Raw genomic sequence first — 15562 nt, 5'->3', positions numbered from 1 at the left:
GGCCCTGCTGACAAGTCGTGTGGTTTTTCAAGGGACTCAAAAATGTATATACAGCTATAAAGGGAAGTCTATAAAAGTGGAGATAAGTTCAGTACAGAAAAGCAAAGTACCATACACAGTTCAAGATGCCAACTACGATATGATGGCGAGATAGAATCTTTCTTTTTACCAATGCTTGCCCTTCTATCCGGAAAGGTCTACAAATGAAGAGTGACTATAAATACATATCCCCCCCCCATTACTACAAACAGCTGTGAGAAGCCAGCCTCACACCGTCCAGCAAACATTTGGCCGCAAAGTGGGTGGTGCTGTTGCTGGACAGCCGCAGAAACTTGTGTTGGAATCATGCAGTGTGTGTAATCCGTGTGTTTCTGTCCATGTTATTAAAAGAGAGAGTGGTGTGTTGCCGCACCCACCACACGATGAACCACCTCTGGGTCCAAGATTAGGACCTGAGTGCAGCCGTGCAACGGGTGACACCTCAGCACCACACTAGTTCAAATGGAGTGGAATGGTTTGAGCTGTTTTTATGTGGCTGGAGTGCCAATCCTACCACCAACCCCCAAGTTTCCCTGGCAAGCTGGAGGACCTGCTTGAAAGGCATGTTATTAAGGTTTATCCTTTTTTCAATTCAGTTCTAAATTTGAGGAGTTGCTGTGTCGATTTAAGTAGTTCATAGCCAATACATTTACCTGGGCAGCGGGTGGTTGTGAGGCTCTCATTTTATGTGACATTTAAATCTCTATTGCCGTATTTGTTTTGAAGATGACATTAAAGGGCATCAACAATGATGTGATGCTAATCAAGACAGACCAGGAACCAGCCTTCTATTCTTTGATTTATCTTTTGTGATGCTAACAATGCATTAAATAGCACATCTCACTAGTCACTAGGAAAAAGGTGACATATTACTAGTACTATTCATGAAGGTGGCAAACAAAAAGTTAACATCCAATATGGTCTCAACACATTTTTCATGCCAAAAATGCCACTGGAAAAATGTGTAATTTACAATAATGATAAAGTATTCATAAATAATACTGTATTTGTTCCAGTGTGGTGTAGTGGCTAGGGTAATGGACATTAAGCTTCAACACTGCAGATCCTGTCCTCAACCCCAACTCCCTGAGTCACTTAGTGTGCCTGTACTCCAATTGTGAAGGTTTTTGCCCTTGCAAATGGTTTTGGGTGTAGAATAACTCATTAGAAGGGGAAAATAGTGATTTAACAATAAAGCTGTGAGATAAAGTACTACCTGCAGAAATGTCAAATTTGTTAATTACAAGCCACTGGAGTTTTGCTATGACTGTGATCATGTAGGGGTAGTGGTGCACACCAAAGAGATGCACACAGGAGTAACTCCCATCATAAGCCAGGCTGATGCCAACTAACAAGTACTGTATACGATTCCCTGTTGAATCCAAATGTTTGGTACAAGAAACTCTCCATTTTTTTTTTCTTAACTGTACTTTCAAGGTGCAGAAAAAGTGAACATAGCATATGAAAAGAATAATATATTTGGTCAATACAGCTATAGGCAAATGTAAAAAAACAAAAAAACATTTTTTTTTTTTTTGTTCAAGAATATGAAAATGAAAGAAAAAAATAATGCTAAAGTGCACACTGGAAATACTTGCACTGCAGGATGTAACTTTGTGGCAAGTATTGTCAGATACCACAGATTTGAAAGGCACAATCCATTTTAAGATTAAACATTCAAAAAAAAAAATGTCACAGGAAACTAATATAACACTGAATTAGGACACACCTAATCATTAAGGTAGATCAGGCAACGTTGACGAAGTGTGGATGTCAATATACTCAGCTTCTCCTACAGCACTCCTGCAGTAAAAACTGAATATACTGGGTTTGTGTGTCCCTTTAGCATTCATACTTTTAAGAGTTCTTCAATCTCCTGCTCCCAGCTGTCATTGCCCAGTTTTTCACCACCATCTTCATTGCCCACAACCTCAAACTCCTCCAGCTCTCTCTGCAGCTCCCTCTCCCATTCGGGAATATTATCTGTGGATAAAACAGAACAGTCATGTAACTGATTCACTCTTTCTCTGCTACCCTAGTAGCAACCTGCCTGCATTTGAAGACAAGACTCAAATCCTAGCCAAGAAGGTCCATGCATATGTGAAAACTGGTCTCGTCAACTTCATCCAGAGATTAATGGTGAAGAGAAACAGGCTGAGAATGTGTGTGTATGTTGACGAAAAGGTGGTTGAAGATCATTATGAAGTTTTATCTGCCCTATGGAATCAATATATTGATACACTAAAAACAACATAAATGAGTCAACTATATGTGACAAGACTCTTTAGGTTGGTGTTATTTTACACATTGTTCATGCAATGTGAAGGTGCTGCAGAAGAATAGGCTAGCAGAAAAAACGAAGACGATGTAGATAGAAGTAGTGGCATGTAGCATTTTAAGACATAGCCTCGATTCAATGCATCATCCAGCAACACAGCAATCTGCGGCGTTCTGGTTAATCGTTGATCAATCACTGACATTGGCCCTTACAGCCAAACTTTGTAAAATATCCACCTAGGTATTGGACATACAACCGGCCTACAGATCAATGCCTCCCTTTTGTCTAATGACCATTTGTTCAAGAGTTTTACCTTCAGTGGGACCCAATGCACCCTGTAATTTTGTTTTTCCTCTCTTTGCCAAGCCAGACATTCTTGGCTTAATGTAGCCATATATTATTATATTCTTTGCAGGAACCAGCCCGGACACAGACAGGCAGACACCGATGGTTTACAACACCACACACACGTTTATTATACATATTTACAGTTTGTAATGTCCCGCACACAACCCAGTGCCCCTGCACCACACACCCTCAAGTCCAAGCCTCTCACTATGCCTTTCTTGCCTTCCTTCACCGCCTCCACTCCTCTCCTCTGAGCTCTGTCCTCTTCCACCCGACTCCAGCTGACGAATGGAGGGAGGTGGCCCCTTTTCAGTCCACCCGGACGTGCTCCAGGTGCCTCCTGATGAACTTCCGGCAGCACTTCTTGGTGTTCCGTAAGTGCTGCCCTTGCACCCGGGAGCAGTCCGGGTGTACACGGTTCCTGGAGCGGCAGCACTTCCTTGGTGTGGTGGAAGTGCTGACGTCCAGGGCTTCCTAGGCATCTGGGCGCCCCCTGGTGGTGACCAAGGGCCCCTGTAGGGTTGAGCTTCCATGCTCTGTTCCCATGGTCCCCATACCAACCAGGACGGCTACCCTCTCATGGTCCGGAGGAGGCGTAGTCCCTCTTCCGGTCTTTCCAGACGTCCTTGCTGGGTACCGCCCCCAGCCACTCGACACAACTTATATTTTTCATATTTAAGATTTAAAAGCTTAATTTTCAAAAAGACAAAACTTGTCTGCATGATTTTTTGGAGGTTTAATAATAAAAAATAATAATTCTTTGCATTTATATAGCGCTTTTCTCACTACTCAAAGCGCTCAGCAATTGCAGGTTAAGGGCCTTGCTCAAGGGCCCAACAGAGTAGAGTCCCTGTTGGTATTTATGGGATTTGAACCGGCAACCTTCCAATTGCCAGTGCAGATCCCTAACCTCAGAGCCACCACTCCGCCTCGGTTTAGTGTATATTCTTTTGAATTATGTTTTGCTTATGTGCTATATAAAAATTAATTTATGCTATATCAAAGTTAATCAAATAGACTTAAAGATCACATAAACTGCAGTCAGAAAATGTGGGGGCAAACTCAGCAAACCCAGATTGCTAATACTGAATGGGTCACCTTAAGAAAACTCATGTTTGAGCATTGCGGCCATGCTGGTCCAGGTAACTGGGTTCAAATTCCTGTCCATTTACTGTCTTTGTGGAAATGTTCTTTAGTCATAACAAAATATTCTCAGCTCTGCTTCAGGGTCACAAGGAAGATGGGTATATCCTGTAAGTCAGTAACCAACCTTGGAGTAGATAACAGTGCATGGCAGGGCCGTATTACATTTTAGACAGCACATACTTACACACAACAGCTTTTTCAAGGTTTTTCAGGTTATAAAATTTTTCCTCTGAAGCCATTTCATTGAAGAATGTAAGGAGCCGAACAATAACACTAGCTTATCAAAGAGCTATTTGTTGTGTGTCCATTGAACCTGTATATTTTGATTAAAAAGATTTCTGCTTTTAAATGCACACATGATGTTTTGATAAAGGTAAAATCTTAATGAGAAAGGTCAGAAGAAGCAATCTACTGTACATAAAACACATTCTACTAAAACATAACTGAAAATATCTGCTATCAGTTAATGAAAGAAATCAATTTATTAAAGTAATGAATGGAAAACCAGCAGCTAGTCATGTCTGGGAATTCTGCAATTGGCATTCTTGATTGAAAACATTTTGAAATAGATACAAAAGAGAGATCAAGCAAATGTGCCACACATTCAACACTGAAAATATTCTCATGTGATATAAAAAACTGGATATTGACTTCAGCTTGTCCCACTGAGAGCACAGAATTTAATTTGGTGACTGCTGAGCTGTCCTACTAGTTTTCACAGGATTATGTGAAAATCAGAATCTTCGCATAGTGCAAATTATCTCAGCAGTGAGAAGGTTTTCAGCTCAGTGTTATCAGAATGAAAGAAGAATAAAATAAAAATAGGATCTATTGAAGAATTTAAAAATGTGTCACAGGACAACAATGTTCTTAATGTAAAAAGAGAGTGCCTCCAATGTACCTCTCTAACCTGGAATAACAAAAATAATACTATTTATAAATTCAAAGCTTACCTTACATGCAGTCAAGTTTTCTGGTGGAATCTTGCAGACTTCCTCCTAGGCACACCAAGACCCATCTCTATTTAAAAAGCTTCTGTAAAAAGCCAAATTCCCCCCTGGGGACAAATCAAGTTCTATCTATCTGTCTTCTCACTTTCGATTTCTCTAAAGGAATTTTATTCTTGGGTACCCTGTAAACTAACAGGACTTACTGAACACATGTGAATCTCATTTAGTGTTTGATCAGTGCTAAAATTTTGACTTTAGTATTGATATCAGCTTTAGGACCCCAGTACCAAAATGGCTGCAAAACAAACAATTGATAATTTCCCTTGTCTCACAGCTACCCGATTCCCTAAGCCTGCAAACACACGCACCTCCCTCCACCGCCACACAATTGTGTACCTCCCTGCTAAGTTGCACTTCATCTATCATTAACAGGAGGAGTTTGCCACTTGGTGTCTGTTGCCTTTAGAAAAATATATGCTTGAAGACAGGGTTGGAGGACTCATTGCTGATTCAAGGTAGTAATAATAATAATAATAATTAATAATGTGATATTTATAGTCTACGGAACAATAGAATTGGGTATGTCTCTTGGAGATCTGATTGCTTTAATAAAACAACTGAGCAGGAGGTGCTTGAAAACTATCATTTAATTCTAGTACCAAAATTTAAATTTTAAAAATTGGACTTTTCAGTACATTTTCAGTACTGGTATACCATGTAGCTCTACTCCCATCTGTCCACACTGGCACGTAAAGATAAACCCATATTGGCAATTATAGGGTATTTCACCATTCTTTCACGGCCCTTGGCCAATCCCATGCCAAGTTTACCCACAGCAATATCCCAGATTTATAAATTACCAAGATGTTCAAGATATTGGAAGCATTAGTTAGTTACCTGGGTTGGAAGGCAATGCTGCATGAGGTACTTTTTCTCCTCTGCTCTGTTGACTATCTCTAATCTCTGCTCCTTTCTGGTCATTAACCAGCGAAGAAAGTTCTGCGGCTTGCTTGATTAGAGACACCCTATAGAAATAGTTTCTCCAGAACACCTCCTCCTTTACCCTTTAAAACAGAAAACAAAACTAGAAATGTGCCATTCATCAGTTAATTGTATTAAAATCCTTGCTTGAAATGGGATACTCACAGGCTGGGCACTAATCTAAAACGCATTTGGTTTAGTAGCGCATCTTCTTGCAACATTAACATGGCCACTGGAGCAAACTGCTTGAAGTCAAACTCAAATTGATCTCCTGCAGGAGGGTTGCAGAGAAAATTTCTGCGATCCTTGGAAAGAGAGCAGTCAGTAATTAGATTTGAATTTAAACTCAAGGTATACTATAATGCTGGAAATTGATATCCCAAACAGCATATGCAAAATAAGGACATAGAATACTACGCATAAATATGTTCATTTACAAGTGCTACTTGCAGCTTTTATTATTTGCTGCAATTATGGTGACTTAAGGGCAATAAAAGCTGAAGTAGAAGATCTTCAGCGTTCATCTTAATAAACATTTAGTCTATTACAGAGTTGCGGAGTCAAAGCCTGTATCAAAAAAATCACGTCATGCAGGGACCAAGCCTAGGCTGGACAGCAGCCTGCTGAAACGCAAACTGACTAATACAGGTCCATTTACGTGAATCTGACACAAAAATATTTGGATATACCCATAATTAAAAAAGAACACAGTAAAAGAATATCCTAAATTCACAAAAGCAGTGACTAAGCCTTGATGGGAACTCTAATCCTTTGTGCATTAAGGCAGCAACACTAACCACTATATTACCATGAATCCATGATTGTCATTATAAGATAATGAATTTTGGAATATTTGGTACAGCAACAATAAAAAATATACCCCAGATTTGAAACTGCAAAATTAAGTAAGCCAGTAGCTCAGAAGTCTTGCAGGGCACTATCTGCTAAGAGTAGTTTTACTTAAGCTGGATTGTCTAAAGGAAGGTCTAAAGGAAGGCCTTGGCACGTACCTCATCTGGCTGTAGTGTGTCCAGACCTGCTACACACACCAGCCTGATTGATTAAACCCTCAGAGGTAATCCTTACCCTGAAGTTTCACCTCTGAACTGCTGCCTCCTCTCACCTACATTATTCTGGCACCCACAAGGTTAATTGCTTTGAAAACCTGATGCTGCATCACAATAAGCAACACCAAGTCTTCAAAGGTCCATGTAATTCTTTTTATCAAATATCTTATTTTTGACTGTTAGTACAGTCTGACTCAAATACTAACTGTACTGACTGCTAAGAAAATTCTGACTGCTTTGTTAATTTTTTTGCTTGTAAAATAAACATGTTCAAGCAGCTTAGTGAAAGTGTTGAGCAACTGAAAGTGAAAGACAGAGCTGAGTAACCATCTCCCCAGAATATCTCCACTTGTGTTCCACTGATACAATTACTTCCAGTCATTGGTTTCCGCTTCATTTCCTGCTATAACTCAGCTGGTCAAATGTGTTTCAAAGACATAACATATCTCCTGAGCAATCCAACATCTCTCCACAGTTATTTAACTATCATCCCATGAGACATGCTTCACCTCTACTACCTTATACTGAAAATCTTCAAGTTGACACTATAATGTTACTGACACGGTTAATTTTTTATATTAATATTTAAACACTTAAAATATAGGTGTTACCTTTGATATGTGTTTGACCTTTAGTACTTGCATATCTACACTTTAAAAATTTTTATCTCCAGCTTAGAAACACCACAAAATTTGGGTATTTTCCTAATGCAAAGGATTCTAGATTGGCTAATCAAATAATTTTAATGATTATTAACTGACTATTGTATTGATGTATTGTACTGTACATCATTCTAGTGCCATTTAAATCATTCACATAAAGCTCTACAGATAATTCAAAATGGGTCAGCAAGGGTCAAGAACTGAATTTACACCTGCGACTGAATTACTCCACTTCTTTATACACTGCAAATCAAAAGTCTAAACACTCTTGTTGAAATTTTAGATTTTACTTGTGTAAATGCTAAAATATGACAGATCAAGAAATTAATATACCATGTGATCAACAATTTTAAGAGAAAAGCAATCTAGCAATTTTTAGAAAAAAAACATTTTCTGAATTCTGGGTGGGGAGAGAAGGCAGACGGATTCTCCCCTTTCACAATATATGTATCTATAAATAAAAATAGGCAGGAAATAGTTTACCAATGAGAGTGCCAGAATTTCTTGTTTGATGGATTCATCTTCATTCAAACCAATCCAAGGTGGAACAGCTACATCTAAAAAATAGGAGATGTGTTTGTGATTTCTTCAACTTCTATAAAGAGCTAAATTTACTTATTGGGACAAATAAAGTGCCATCTAAATATCTATCTATTCCAAAATGTTTGGCAGTGAAACAAAATATTTTGCTCCTCTTAGTCACAGAATTAGAGATTCCTCCTCAAACTAAGACTCATCTCAGCTTGGACTAATAACTTGCATGACATCGGAAACATGTAACTGACAGACAGATGTTGCTTTCTTGGACAAATGTTAAGTTCAGCAAGACAGGGTATTCACCATCATCATAAAACACATTAATTTTCTTGCCTGACTGGGAGGAGACAACAGTTTAAATAGACACAAATATGATATGTTTTTTACATGTTGCTTACATCATGCAGTTTGCAAGTGATGGCCAAGAAAAATATTTAATCTCATGTATTCATTGGGAATGGACATAAACTTTCTTGAGGAATGGATATAATATGGAAACCAATGCTGGACCACAGCAAACAATATACAAATATCCATAAAAAAATCTCAGGTTACTTGTGTCACATAATCCACACGTCAATCCATCCAGATGTATGCTCACAATGGACAAAAGGTAACCTGTTTTTTGACAAAATATTGTTAAATAAATACTTGCAAAAAATCAGAGTTGTGCACGATGAGGAAACACATTTATATGGAATCAAGCTTTTGAATTGAAGACAGGGGAAGAGATAAGCCATTTTATTAACATTAAAAAAAAACTGTTATCAACCAAACCTGCTTATAAAATCAATCTACCATTTCCTGCTACAAAAGCAATGCCGTGGCAGACTGTACTGAGGAAGCTGTTGCCAATGAAAAGATCAGTAATGTTTCATACTACAAAGGCAATGGCCATAATGCTCGGCATTTATTTAATTTGCCTGCTTACCAGCTGTTGTCTGCTTCTGGTACTTCTCTTTTACAAACTTGTCCTGCTCTTTCTTAAAATCACCTAGTATGGTCTGACAAAATAGAAAAACATAATGATTAGTTTTGTTCATAGTTTATACAATCTGAATCCAGTGTAAACAGCAGATAGGCCCAGTATGTAAACAGGACATTACAGCATAATATGGGCATGGAAACTGCAACTGTTTGTGAACCAAGCCCAAAATACCCAAAATCATTAGCTGAAAATAGACTATCACATCCTATCTAGGAGGTCTGAAGCATTTTGGTCTTAATCCATTTGTCCAATAAAAGTGTGACTTATTAAGTCATATTGTCATTTTAAAGGTTTTCCTCATATTTAGAGTAAAATGTATTTCTTTGGTCTCTTAGATATAGGATTCATTTTAGCAGTATAAATAAGTGAGCCCAGGCATATGTACTGATAGGGAAGGTGTACTTTGATATGAAAAGCACTCTTCATTTACTCTTCATATAAAAGGTTAATGTTAATGGTAACAAAACCAAATTTTCATTTGAGATCCAATTTCAAGACCTGGATACATATGTTACAAATATTCTAAGGTTACACTTCTAACTTTTACAGTTTTTCTTTTCTGTTGCTATTGATTTTTGGTGTCACATGTAAGAAAATAAAAATATTCAAATATATTCAAACTTAGGTTAAAGTTCTAAGATTATATGTCTTACTTGTTTGTGTGAGTGTTTTTTATAATATTATTATGATAATGGCAACTTTGCTTGGAGTAAAAGGGTATACAGGATTAGAAATGAGTATTTAAGAGGTATTACACAGGTACGACAGTTTGGTGATCGTATGAGAGAGCCTAGACTGAGATGGTTTGGACACATGCAGAGGAGAGACGAGAAGTACATCGGAAAAAGAATGCTGCAGAAGGAAACCCCAGGCAACAGGAAAAGAGGAAGGCCAACAAGGAAGTTTATGAATGTGGTGAGGGAGGACATGAAGGCAGTTGATGTGGCAGAAAATCATGTAAAAGACAGGGATAGAAGGAGACGGATGATCCACTGTGCTGATCCTTAAATGGAAGCAGGAGAAAGATGAAGATGATGATTATTATGGTAATGGCAACAACTTCAGAGACAAAAGCCAGCAGGAAAAAAATAATAGCGATACTTGGGCAACTACATTTAAATATAACAGCCATCAAAATCCGCTGAAGGTACACTCTATGAAAGACAAACATCTGCACAGCCGTCTTATCTTCAGACTAAAACTGATGGCTGGGTGAAAAAGAACTTGCATGTATAGTGAGGCATAAATTAAGCAATGAAATGTGGCTAAAATTTTTTATAAGCCATGCATGCTGGCATTGAACTTCGTTACATTATTAATATTTTTGCTTTTTTATTTTTCACTTGATAAATCTCCAAAGCATGACAATGTTACATGGATACTGCAACCCGCAAATGGAAGGGGTGCATGAAAAAAATGTTACTCTGTGTGCACTAAGTAATGTGCTGAAAAAGAAATATATGCGTATGCACGTTACTGAATAAAATGCACATATAAAGCCCAGATGAAATCGCTCATGATTGCTTAAACAAGCTAAATACAGTCATTATTTTATTTTTCCCCAGCTAAGTGGCATCTTGCTTTTTAAAGGTCAGGAGATTTCTTTCATGTAAATTCAAGAACTGTGACTAAACTGAATAAGCTGATGCCTATGTTTGTGTTTCACAAATGAAGCAACTGAATATACTAGATGTTGCATTAAACTTTACTTAATACTAAGCCTGCAGCTGCACAGCTTATTCAATCTAGATAGATAGATAGATAGATAGATAGATAGATAGATAGATAGATAGATAGATAGATAGATAGATAGATAGATAGATAGATAGATAGATAGATAGATACTTTATTAATCCCAAGGGGAAATTCACATACTCCAGCAGCAGCATACTGATACAAAAACAATATTAAATTAAAGAGTAATAAATCTGGCTTCTAACTTGATTTTTCTATCTTTTGGTTGTTGGGTCAGATTGAACAAACCTGTAAACTGGTTTGTTTACACCATATATGGAGAAGGGACTAATATTAACTGACCTTTTGTTGAGAAAAACTGGGTGACCAACTATCACCTTCTTCTATCGTTCAAACTTTTCTTGCCTGTTTATGTTTTTTGGAACCCTAAATTTGGCATAAACATTTTAATTTAGGGAAAATGAAAGTGCACCTAATGTTGACTAATATGTGTGTGGACTACTGCTCTATGATTCAAGTTCATGAGGACTGAGCTGACCATTATCGCTAAAAGACAGGGTGGGGTATACTATTTAGAGACTGCATGGATTGCTACTATTTGGCAAAATCCATTAGTTGGTAAATTGTAAATAATTTATTCTTCTAATTGTAATTTCAAAAGCTGTAATTATGTTGCAATATTTTGAGGGTCCCTGTCAGTTGAGGCCCTTGGAAACATCCTGACTTCAAACAACTAGCTGAAAAGATAGTTAGTCATACTATTCATAACTCTTACCTTATCTAAGATGCCATCGACGGCAAGTCTGTCCACTGATACACGGAGGGATTCTGCCTTCTCCAGCACAGATGTAGATAACTTCTTGGATGCCTGTGTAGCAGCACTGAGCAAGTAATCTGCAGAGAGTATGGCACGTAGCTTAGGAAACAAATAACTACAGTTACCAAAATCACATTATTAAAATAAAATTACCTGGATTCATTTTTAATTAGATAACAATTTAAGAAATACACTACTTCTTGTTATTTCTGTAATTAATAGGCACATAAAGTGAAACCCACACGTTAATAATGTATGCAGGTCATACTTCCAAACTGCATTTTGGTAAATGAAACAGGGTGGCAAGACAGTACATTGGTGGGTGGTACCGCTTCATGGATCCAGGATCTGGGCTTTGAATCCCATGCCTGGGGCTGGGTGGTCTTGTGACCTTGGAACCCCAGCAGATTTTGTTTTTTTCTCCAGCCCTCTGGAGTTTTTTTTTGTGTTTTTTCAGTCCTCCCTGGCCATTGGACCTTACTTTATTCTTTGTTACTTAGCCATCCATTATCCAACCCACTATATCTTAACACAGGGTCATGTTTGCTTAATTTTATTTTTCTTTATTCTTTTTTCTTTCTTTATCTTGTAAAGCACTTTGAGCTACATCATTTGTATGAAAACATGCAATAGAAATAAATGTTGTTGTTGTCACTGTTGGTGTTGGGTGGGCACCTCTCATCATGTCTGTATGGATCTTCCTCCACTTTTTCCAGTCATCTACATACATAAAATGCTAAGGTCTGTCTGTCGTATGATTTACTTGTGAACTACTATGGCTAGAACCTTAACCTTGGTCTTAATCAAAAGCACAGGACCCGATATATTCTGGGAATTCAAAAACTATTAGCTAGTAGCAACCTGGTGGCCATGAGCTGTGCTTGTGCATTTACAGCAAAGTGATACACACCATTGAACGAAAAAGAAGATCAGTGACATCTGCTCAGTGTTAATCACATCACAAATGACTATTAAGTGACAAGGAATACTTAATTGCCACTTTACTGTTGGCCAGAAAATGTAATTGTAATAAAAGCACAGTTCCCTGAAAAACATGTCTATTGATTATCCCTAAAGATGTAGTACAAAATCAAGTGTAAGTATTGTATTTATTTATCATACTTTATTAAATATACATAAAGGATGGTACAGTGACGTGTGTGTGCATATTTATGCCAAAGTAAATCACAAACCCAAGTGATTACCACCATAATAGTTGAATGAAAAACAAGAGCAGCGACAACAGCTGAACGCCAAGCAAATCACAGAAAGTGAGTATGTGACAAAGAACAAATAACAATAAGAAGACAAGATGCTGAATCACACTAACAAAGAAGTAATCATGACTACAGGGCAACTGAGCAGCAGACAGACAGGCATGCCAGACAGAATCCAGGAAAAGGATACAGAAATCAAGAATGCACCAGAGGCCGAAATGCATGATGGCAATCAACAAGATTGTCATATAGTTCAAACTTCCAGCCACATTAAAGCATTGTTTTTACATCCTTACATCAAGGTTTATTTGAAGACCACTACTTAGCAAAGTTACATCAGTGATGTGATCAATGTCATGTTGCATTTATTTCATGTTGAAACCAAAAGAATGTATTGCCAAAACTGAAATGTTCAGCTTTCTCAAGATGAGCCACCAGCAGAAATAAAATACATTATGACTTCTGAATGAACTGAAACAAGTAACCATTTAGAAAACCTCAGGAGTATCAACAGCTCCTTATTCTTAACTTGTTTTTTATTGTGTTCATAAGAATTACTTATGAACGCTTTGAAAACACTTTTTTTTTTTCTTTTGTGCCTTCTAACTCACCATTATGAGAAAAACTCTACATAATACTGCATTTGACATGTCTTGATGTGTAGTTATGGAGTTCACCCCATTATTGGTCTTCTGGACACAAAACATCCCTAATTTTTAGATCATATTTTGTACAAAAAAATTACATCTTTATGATAAAAGATAAACCTCTAGGCGTCTTTAGCAAAAATGATTAGAAGGACTTGAAGTTGTGCATGTTTCATAGTCTGAATGGGCTTTAAGGATACAAGGGGTGAAAATTACTCCTTTTGAGAAAACTATGAACAAATGGGCATCAGTAATATTGGAATGTGGAGTGTTGTCTAATGTTATTTCAAGGTTACCAATCACGAATATGATCATATTTTTGAAATTTGATTCTTTACTAGTGATCCTAGTTATCTAAGAGCCACTTCCAGAAGGATAAAAATTACAAATTTCAGACATACGCATGTGGTGTGCTGTTTTACACCAGGAGTCTTCAGCTCCAGTCCTAATGCTCTACTGTGGCTGCAGGTTTTCATTCTCACCGTTTTCTTAATTAGTGACAACTAACGTGCTATTTAAGAGTCAGACCCCTTAATTATTATTTTTTTCCCTTGATTTGCAACCAAACAATAAAAAGATACAAAATGAGCCAGAACACAACCAACAACCTGTGGAAAGAAAGGTGAAGGTCTCAATGATGTTGCTCTGTTCAGGTTCACAAAATATCATGATGGTGTTCTTAGAAAAAAGAAAATCAAGAGTTTTTGTAATGTCTACTGCGGCGGAAAACCAACAAGCCATGGAATTAAATAACAGGTTTAAGTAACAACAACAGTTAGCTTCTAAGTAAGAAACCTGTTGGAGTTTGCAACCCTACATAACTGTTCATTTCTTGGCTCAATTCACATCTCATTTCTGTTTAAATGACAATTAAGGAAAAAAAATGAAGCAATTCAGATGAAAGAATCTTAAAAATAACTAGTCAGTTAAAATGAGGGGAAAAGAACTTAATTAATTACCAGATTTGCTGCTAATTAAGAAAATGGTTAGAATGAAAGAAAACCTGCAGCCACAGGACCGCTCCAGGATCGGATTTGGAGAGCCTTGTTTTAGACCACCTCAAGGTTACAAAAATGATTTTTGATTCTTTACTAGGGGTCTAGATCTTTATGGACCTCTAACAGAGGGTGAAAAATGACACGTTTCAATTGCAATCGAGAATATTTAGACTTTTAAATTGGAGCACATATTTTAACATTTCAAACTATTGTTATTTATTTTGTACTTCTACCTCATGAAGTACATTATTACATTTCTAATGAACACCCCGAGTTACGGTCACGCTGTACGGTGTTTCACTCTCCTACCTGGTATAGAGACCTTCATAAATCAGTGGCTGTGTGGGTGAAGCCCTGCGATGGTCATGATACGTGAAATGTCAGGAGTTTGCTAGAAGTACAGCGAAACAAATACGCACTGACAAGAAACACGTGTGTAAACTTTTTTTTTTTTTTTTTTTACATAAGTATCATACGTTTCGTGAAGGATCTGCATCTTAAACACTTACTGTTAGTACTGTACGAGTAAAACATACACGCGTTAAATAAAGGTACGTCAAATACGTTGAACTAGATGAAGGTTCCGCTTGTAGAATTCAAACAGTTTTATAACAACTTGAGTCTGCATGAATAGCAAGTGTAAAAGGCAAACATGGCAAGTGTGGCTAAAGCAGCAACCCGCTTGACAACCTTTATCATTAAAGAATAACAAATTTATCCAAATAATGTCAGAAGTCCGCACCCCCCAGTTGCCACGCTTTCAGCAGATTCGCTTCAGCCGACTACTGAACTCACTTCCAAACCCCGACGCCTGCTCTGCCAGCCTCTCCTCGCTTGGATCAATAATTTTCTCTGTGTCCGAGTCCCTTTCTTCCTTTTCATGGGAGGCAGTGAACCACCTACCCGGGGACAGCGATTTAAACATTAGAACAAGTGGCCGAGCTTACAGTAAAACTTAAAGCCGAGCCTTAAGCGATACAATGCAGAGCAGAAGTTAAGTTTTTCCGCACACACCGCGGTGTCCGCTGGGAAATGTAGTCTGCGAGCTACCAAATGCACCTATATCTGCTAAGCCCCAGTTTACGAAATTTACCTGAAATTGCAGTTTCATATTATTCAGGCACCTGGATATTTTCTTATAGTGTCTTTGGTTGCGTTTTTATTGAAGGGTGTTACAGAGATTTATAGTTTT

General features: G+C 37.6%; 1 protein-coding gene across 2 annotated transcripts; it reads right to left on the bottom strand.

Moving 5' to 3' along the window:
- Nucleotides 1–1499: 1499 nt before the first annotated feature.
- LOC114665329 (synapse-associated protein 1-like) lies at nucleotides 1500–15395 on the bottom strand. Of its 2 annotated transcripts, none has more exons than XM_028819827.2 (7): nucleotides 15166–15395; nucleotides 11467–11585; nucleotides 8940–9012; nucleotides 7955–8028; nucleotides 5908–6047; nucleotides 5659–5825; nucleotides 1500–2022 (listed from the first exon to the last, which is right to left on the bottom strand). In XM_028819827.2, the coding sequence occupies exons 1-7, from the start codon at nucleotides 15293–15295 to the stop codon at nucleotides 1889–1891; spliced, it is 837 nt and encodes a 278-aa protein (XP_028675660.1). In that variant the 5' UTR covers nucleotides 15296–15395; the 3' UTR covers nucleotides 1500–1888. The 2 variants fall into 2 exon arrangements, with proteins under 2 accessions (XP_028675660.1, XP_028675661.1); XM_028819828.2 differs by having other exon boundaries at nucleotides 7955–8022.
- Nucleotides 15396–15562: the final 167 nt, after the last annotated feature.

The sequence above is a fragment of the Erpetoichthys calabaricus genome, chromosome 14 (genome assembly GCF_900747795.2).
Source record: "Erpetoichthys calabaricus chromosome 14, fErpCal1.3, whole genome shotgun sequence".
NCBI classification, from domain to species: domain Eukaryota; kingdom Metazoa; phylum Chordata; class Cladistia; order Polypteriformes; family Polypteridae; genus Erpetoichthys; species Erpetoichthys calabaricus.
This window is presented reverse-complemented; position numbering and strand designations above follow the sequence as displayed.

Coding starts and splice junctions, on each gene's coding strand:
- LOC114665329 (XM_028819827.2), bottom strand. CDS start 15,295: ATGTTTAAATCGCTGTCCCCGGGTAGGTGGTTCACTGCCTCCCATGAA. Junction 9,013..11,466: donor TCGATGGCATCTTAGATAAG/GTAAGAGTTATG, acceptor CTATTTTGTCAG/ACCATACTAGGTGATTTTAA. Junction 5,826..5,907: donor TTTAGATTAGTGCCCAGCCT/GTGAGTATCCCA, acceptor TCTGTTTTAAAG/GGTAAAGGAGGAGGTGTTCT.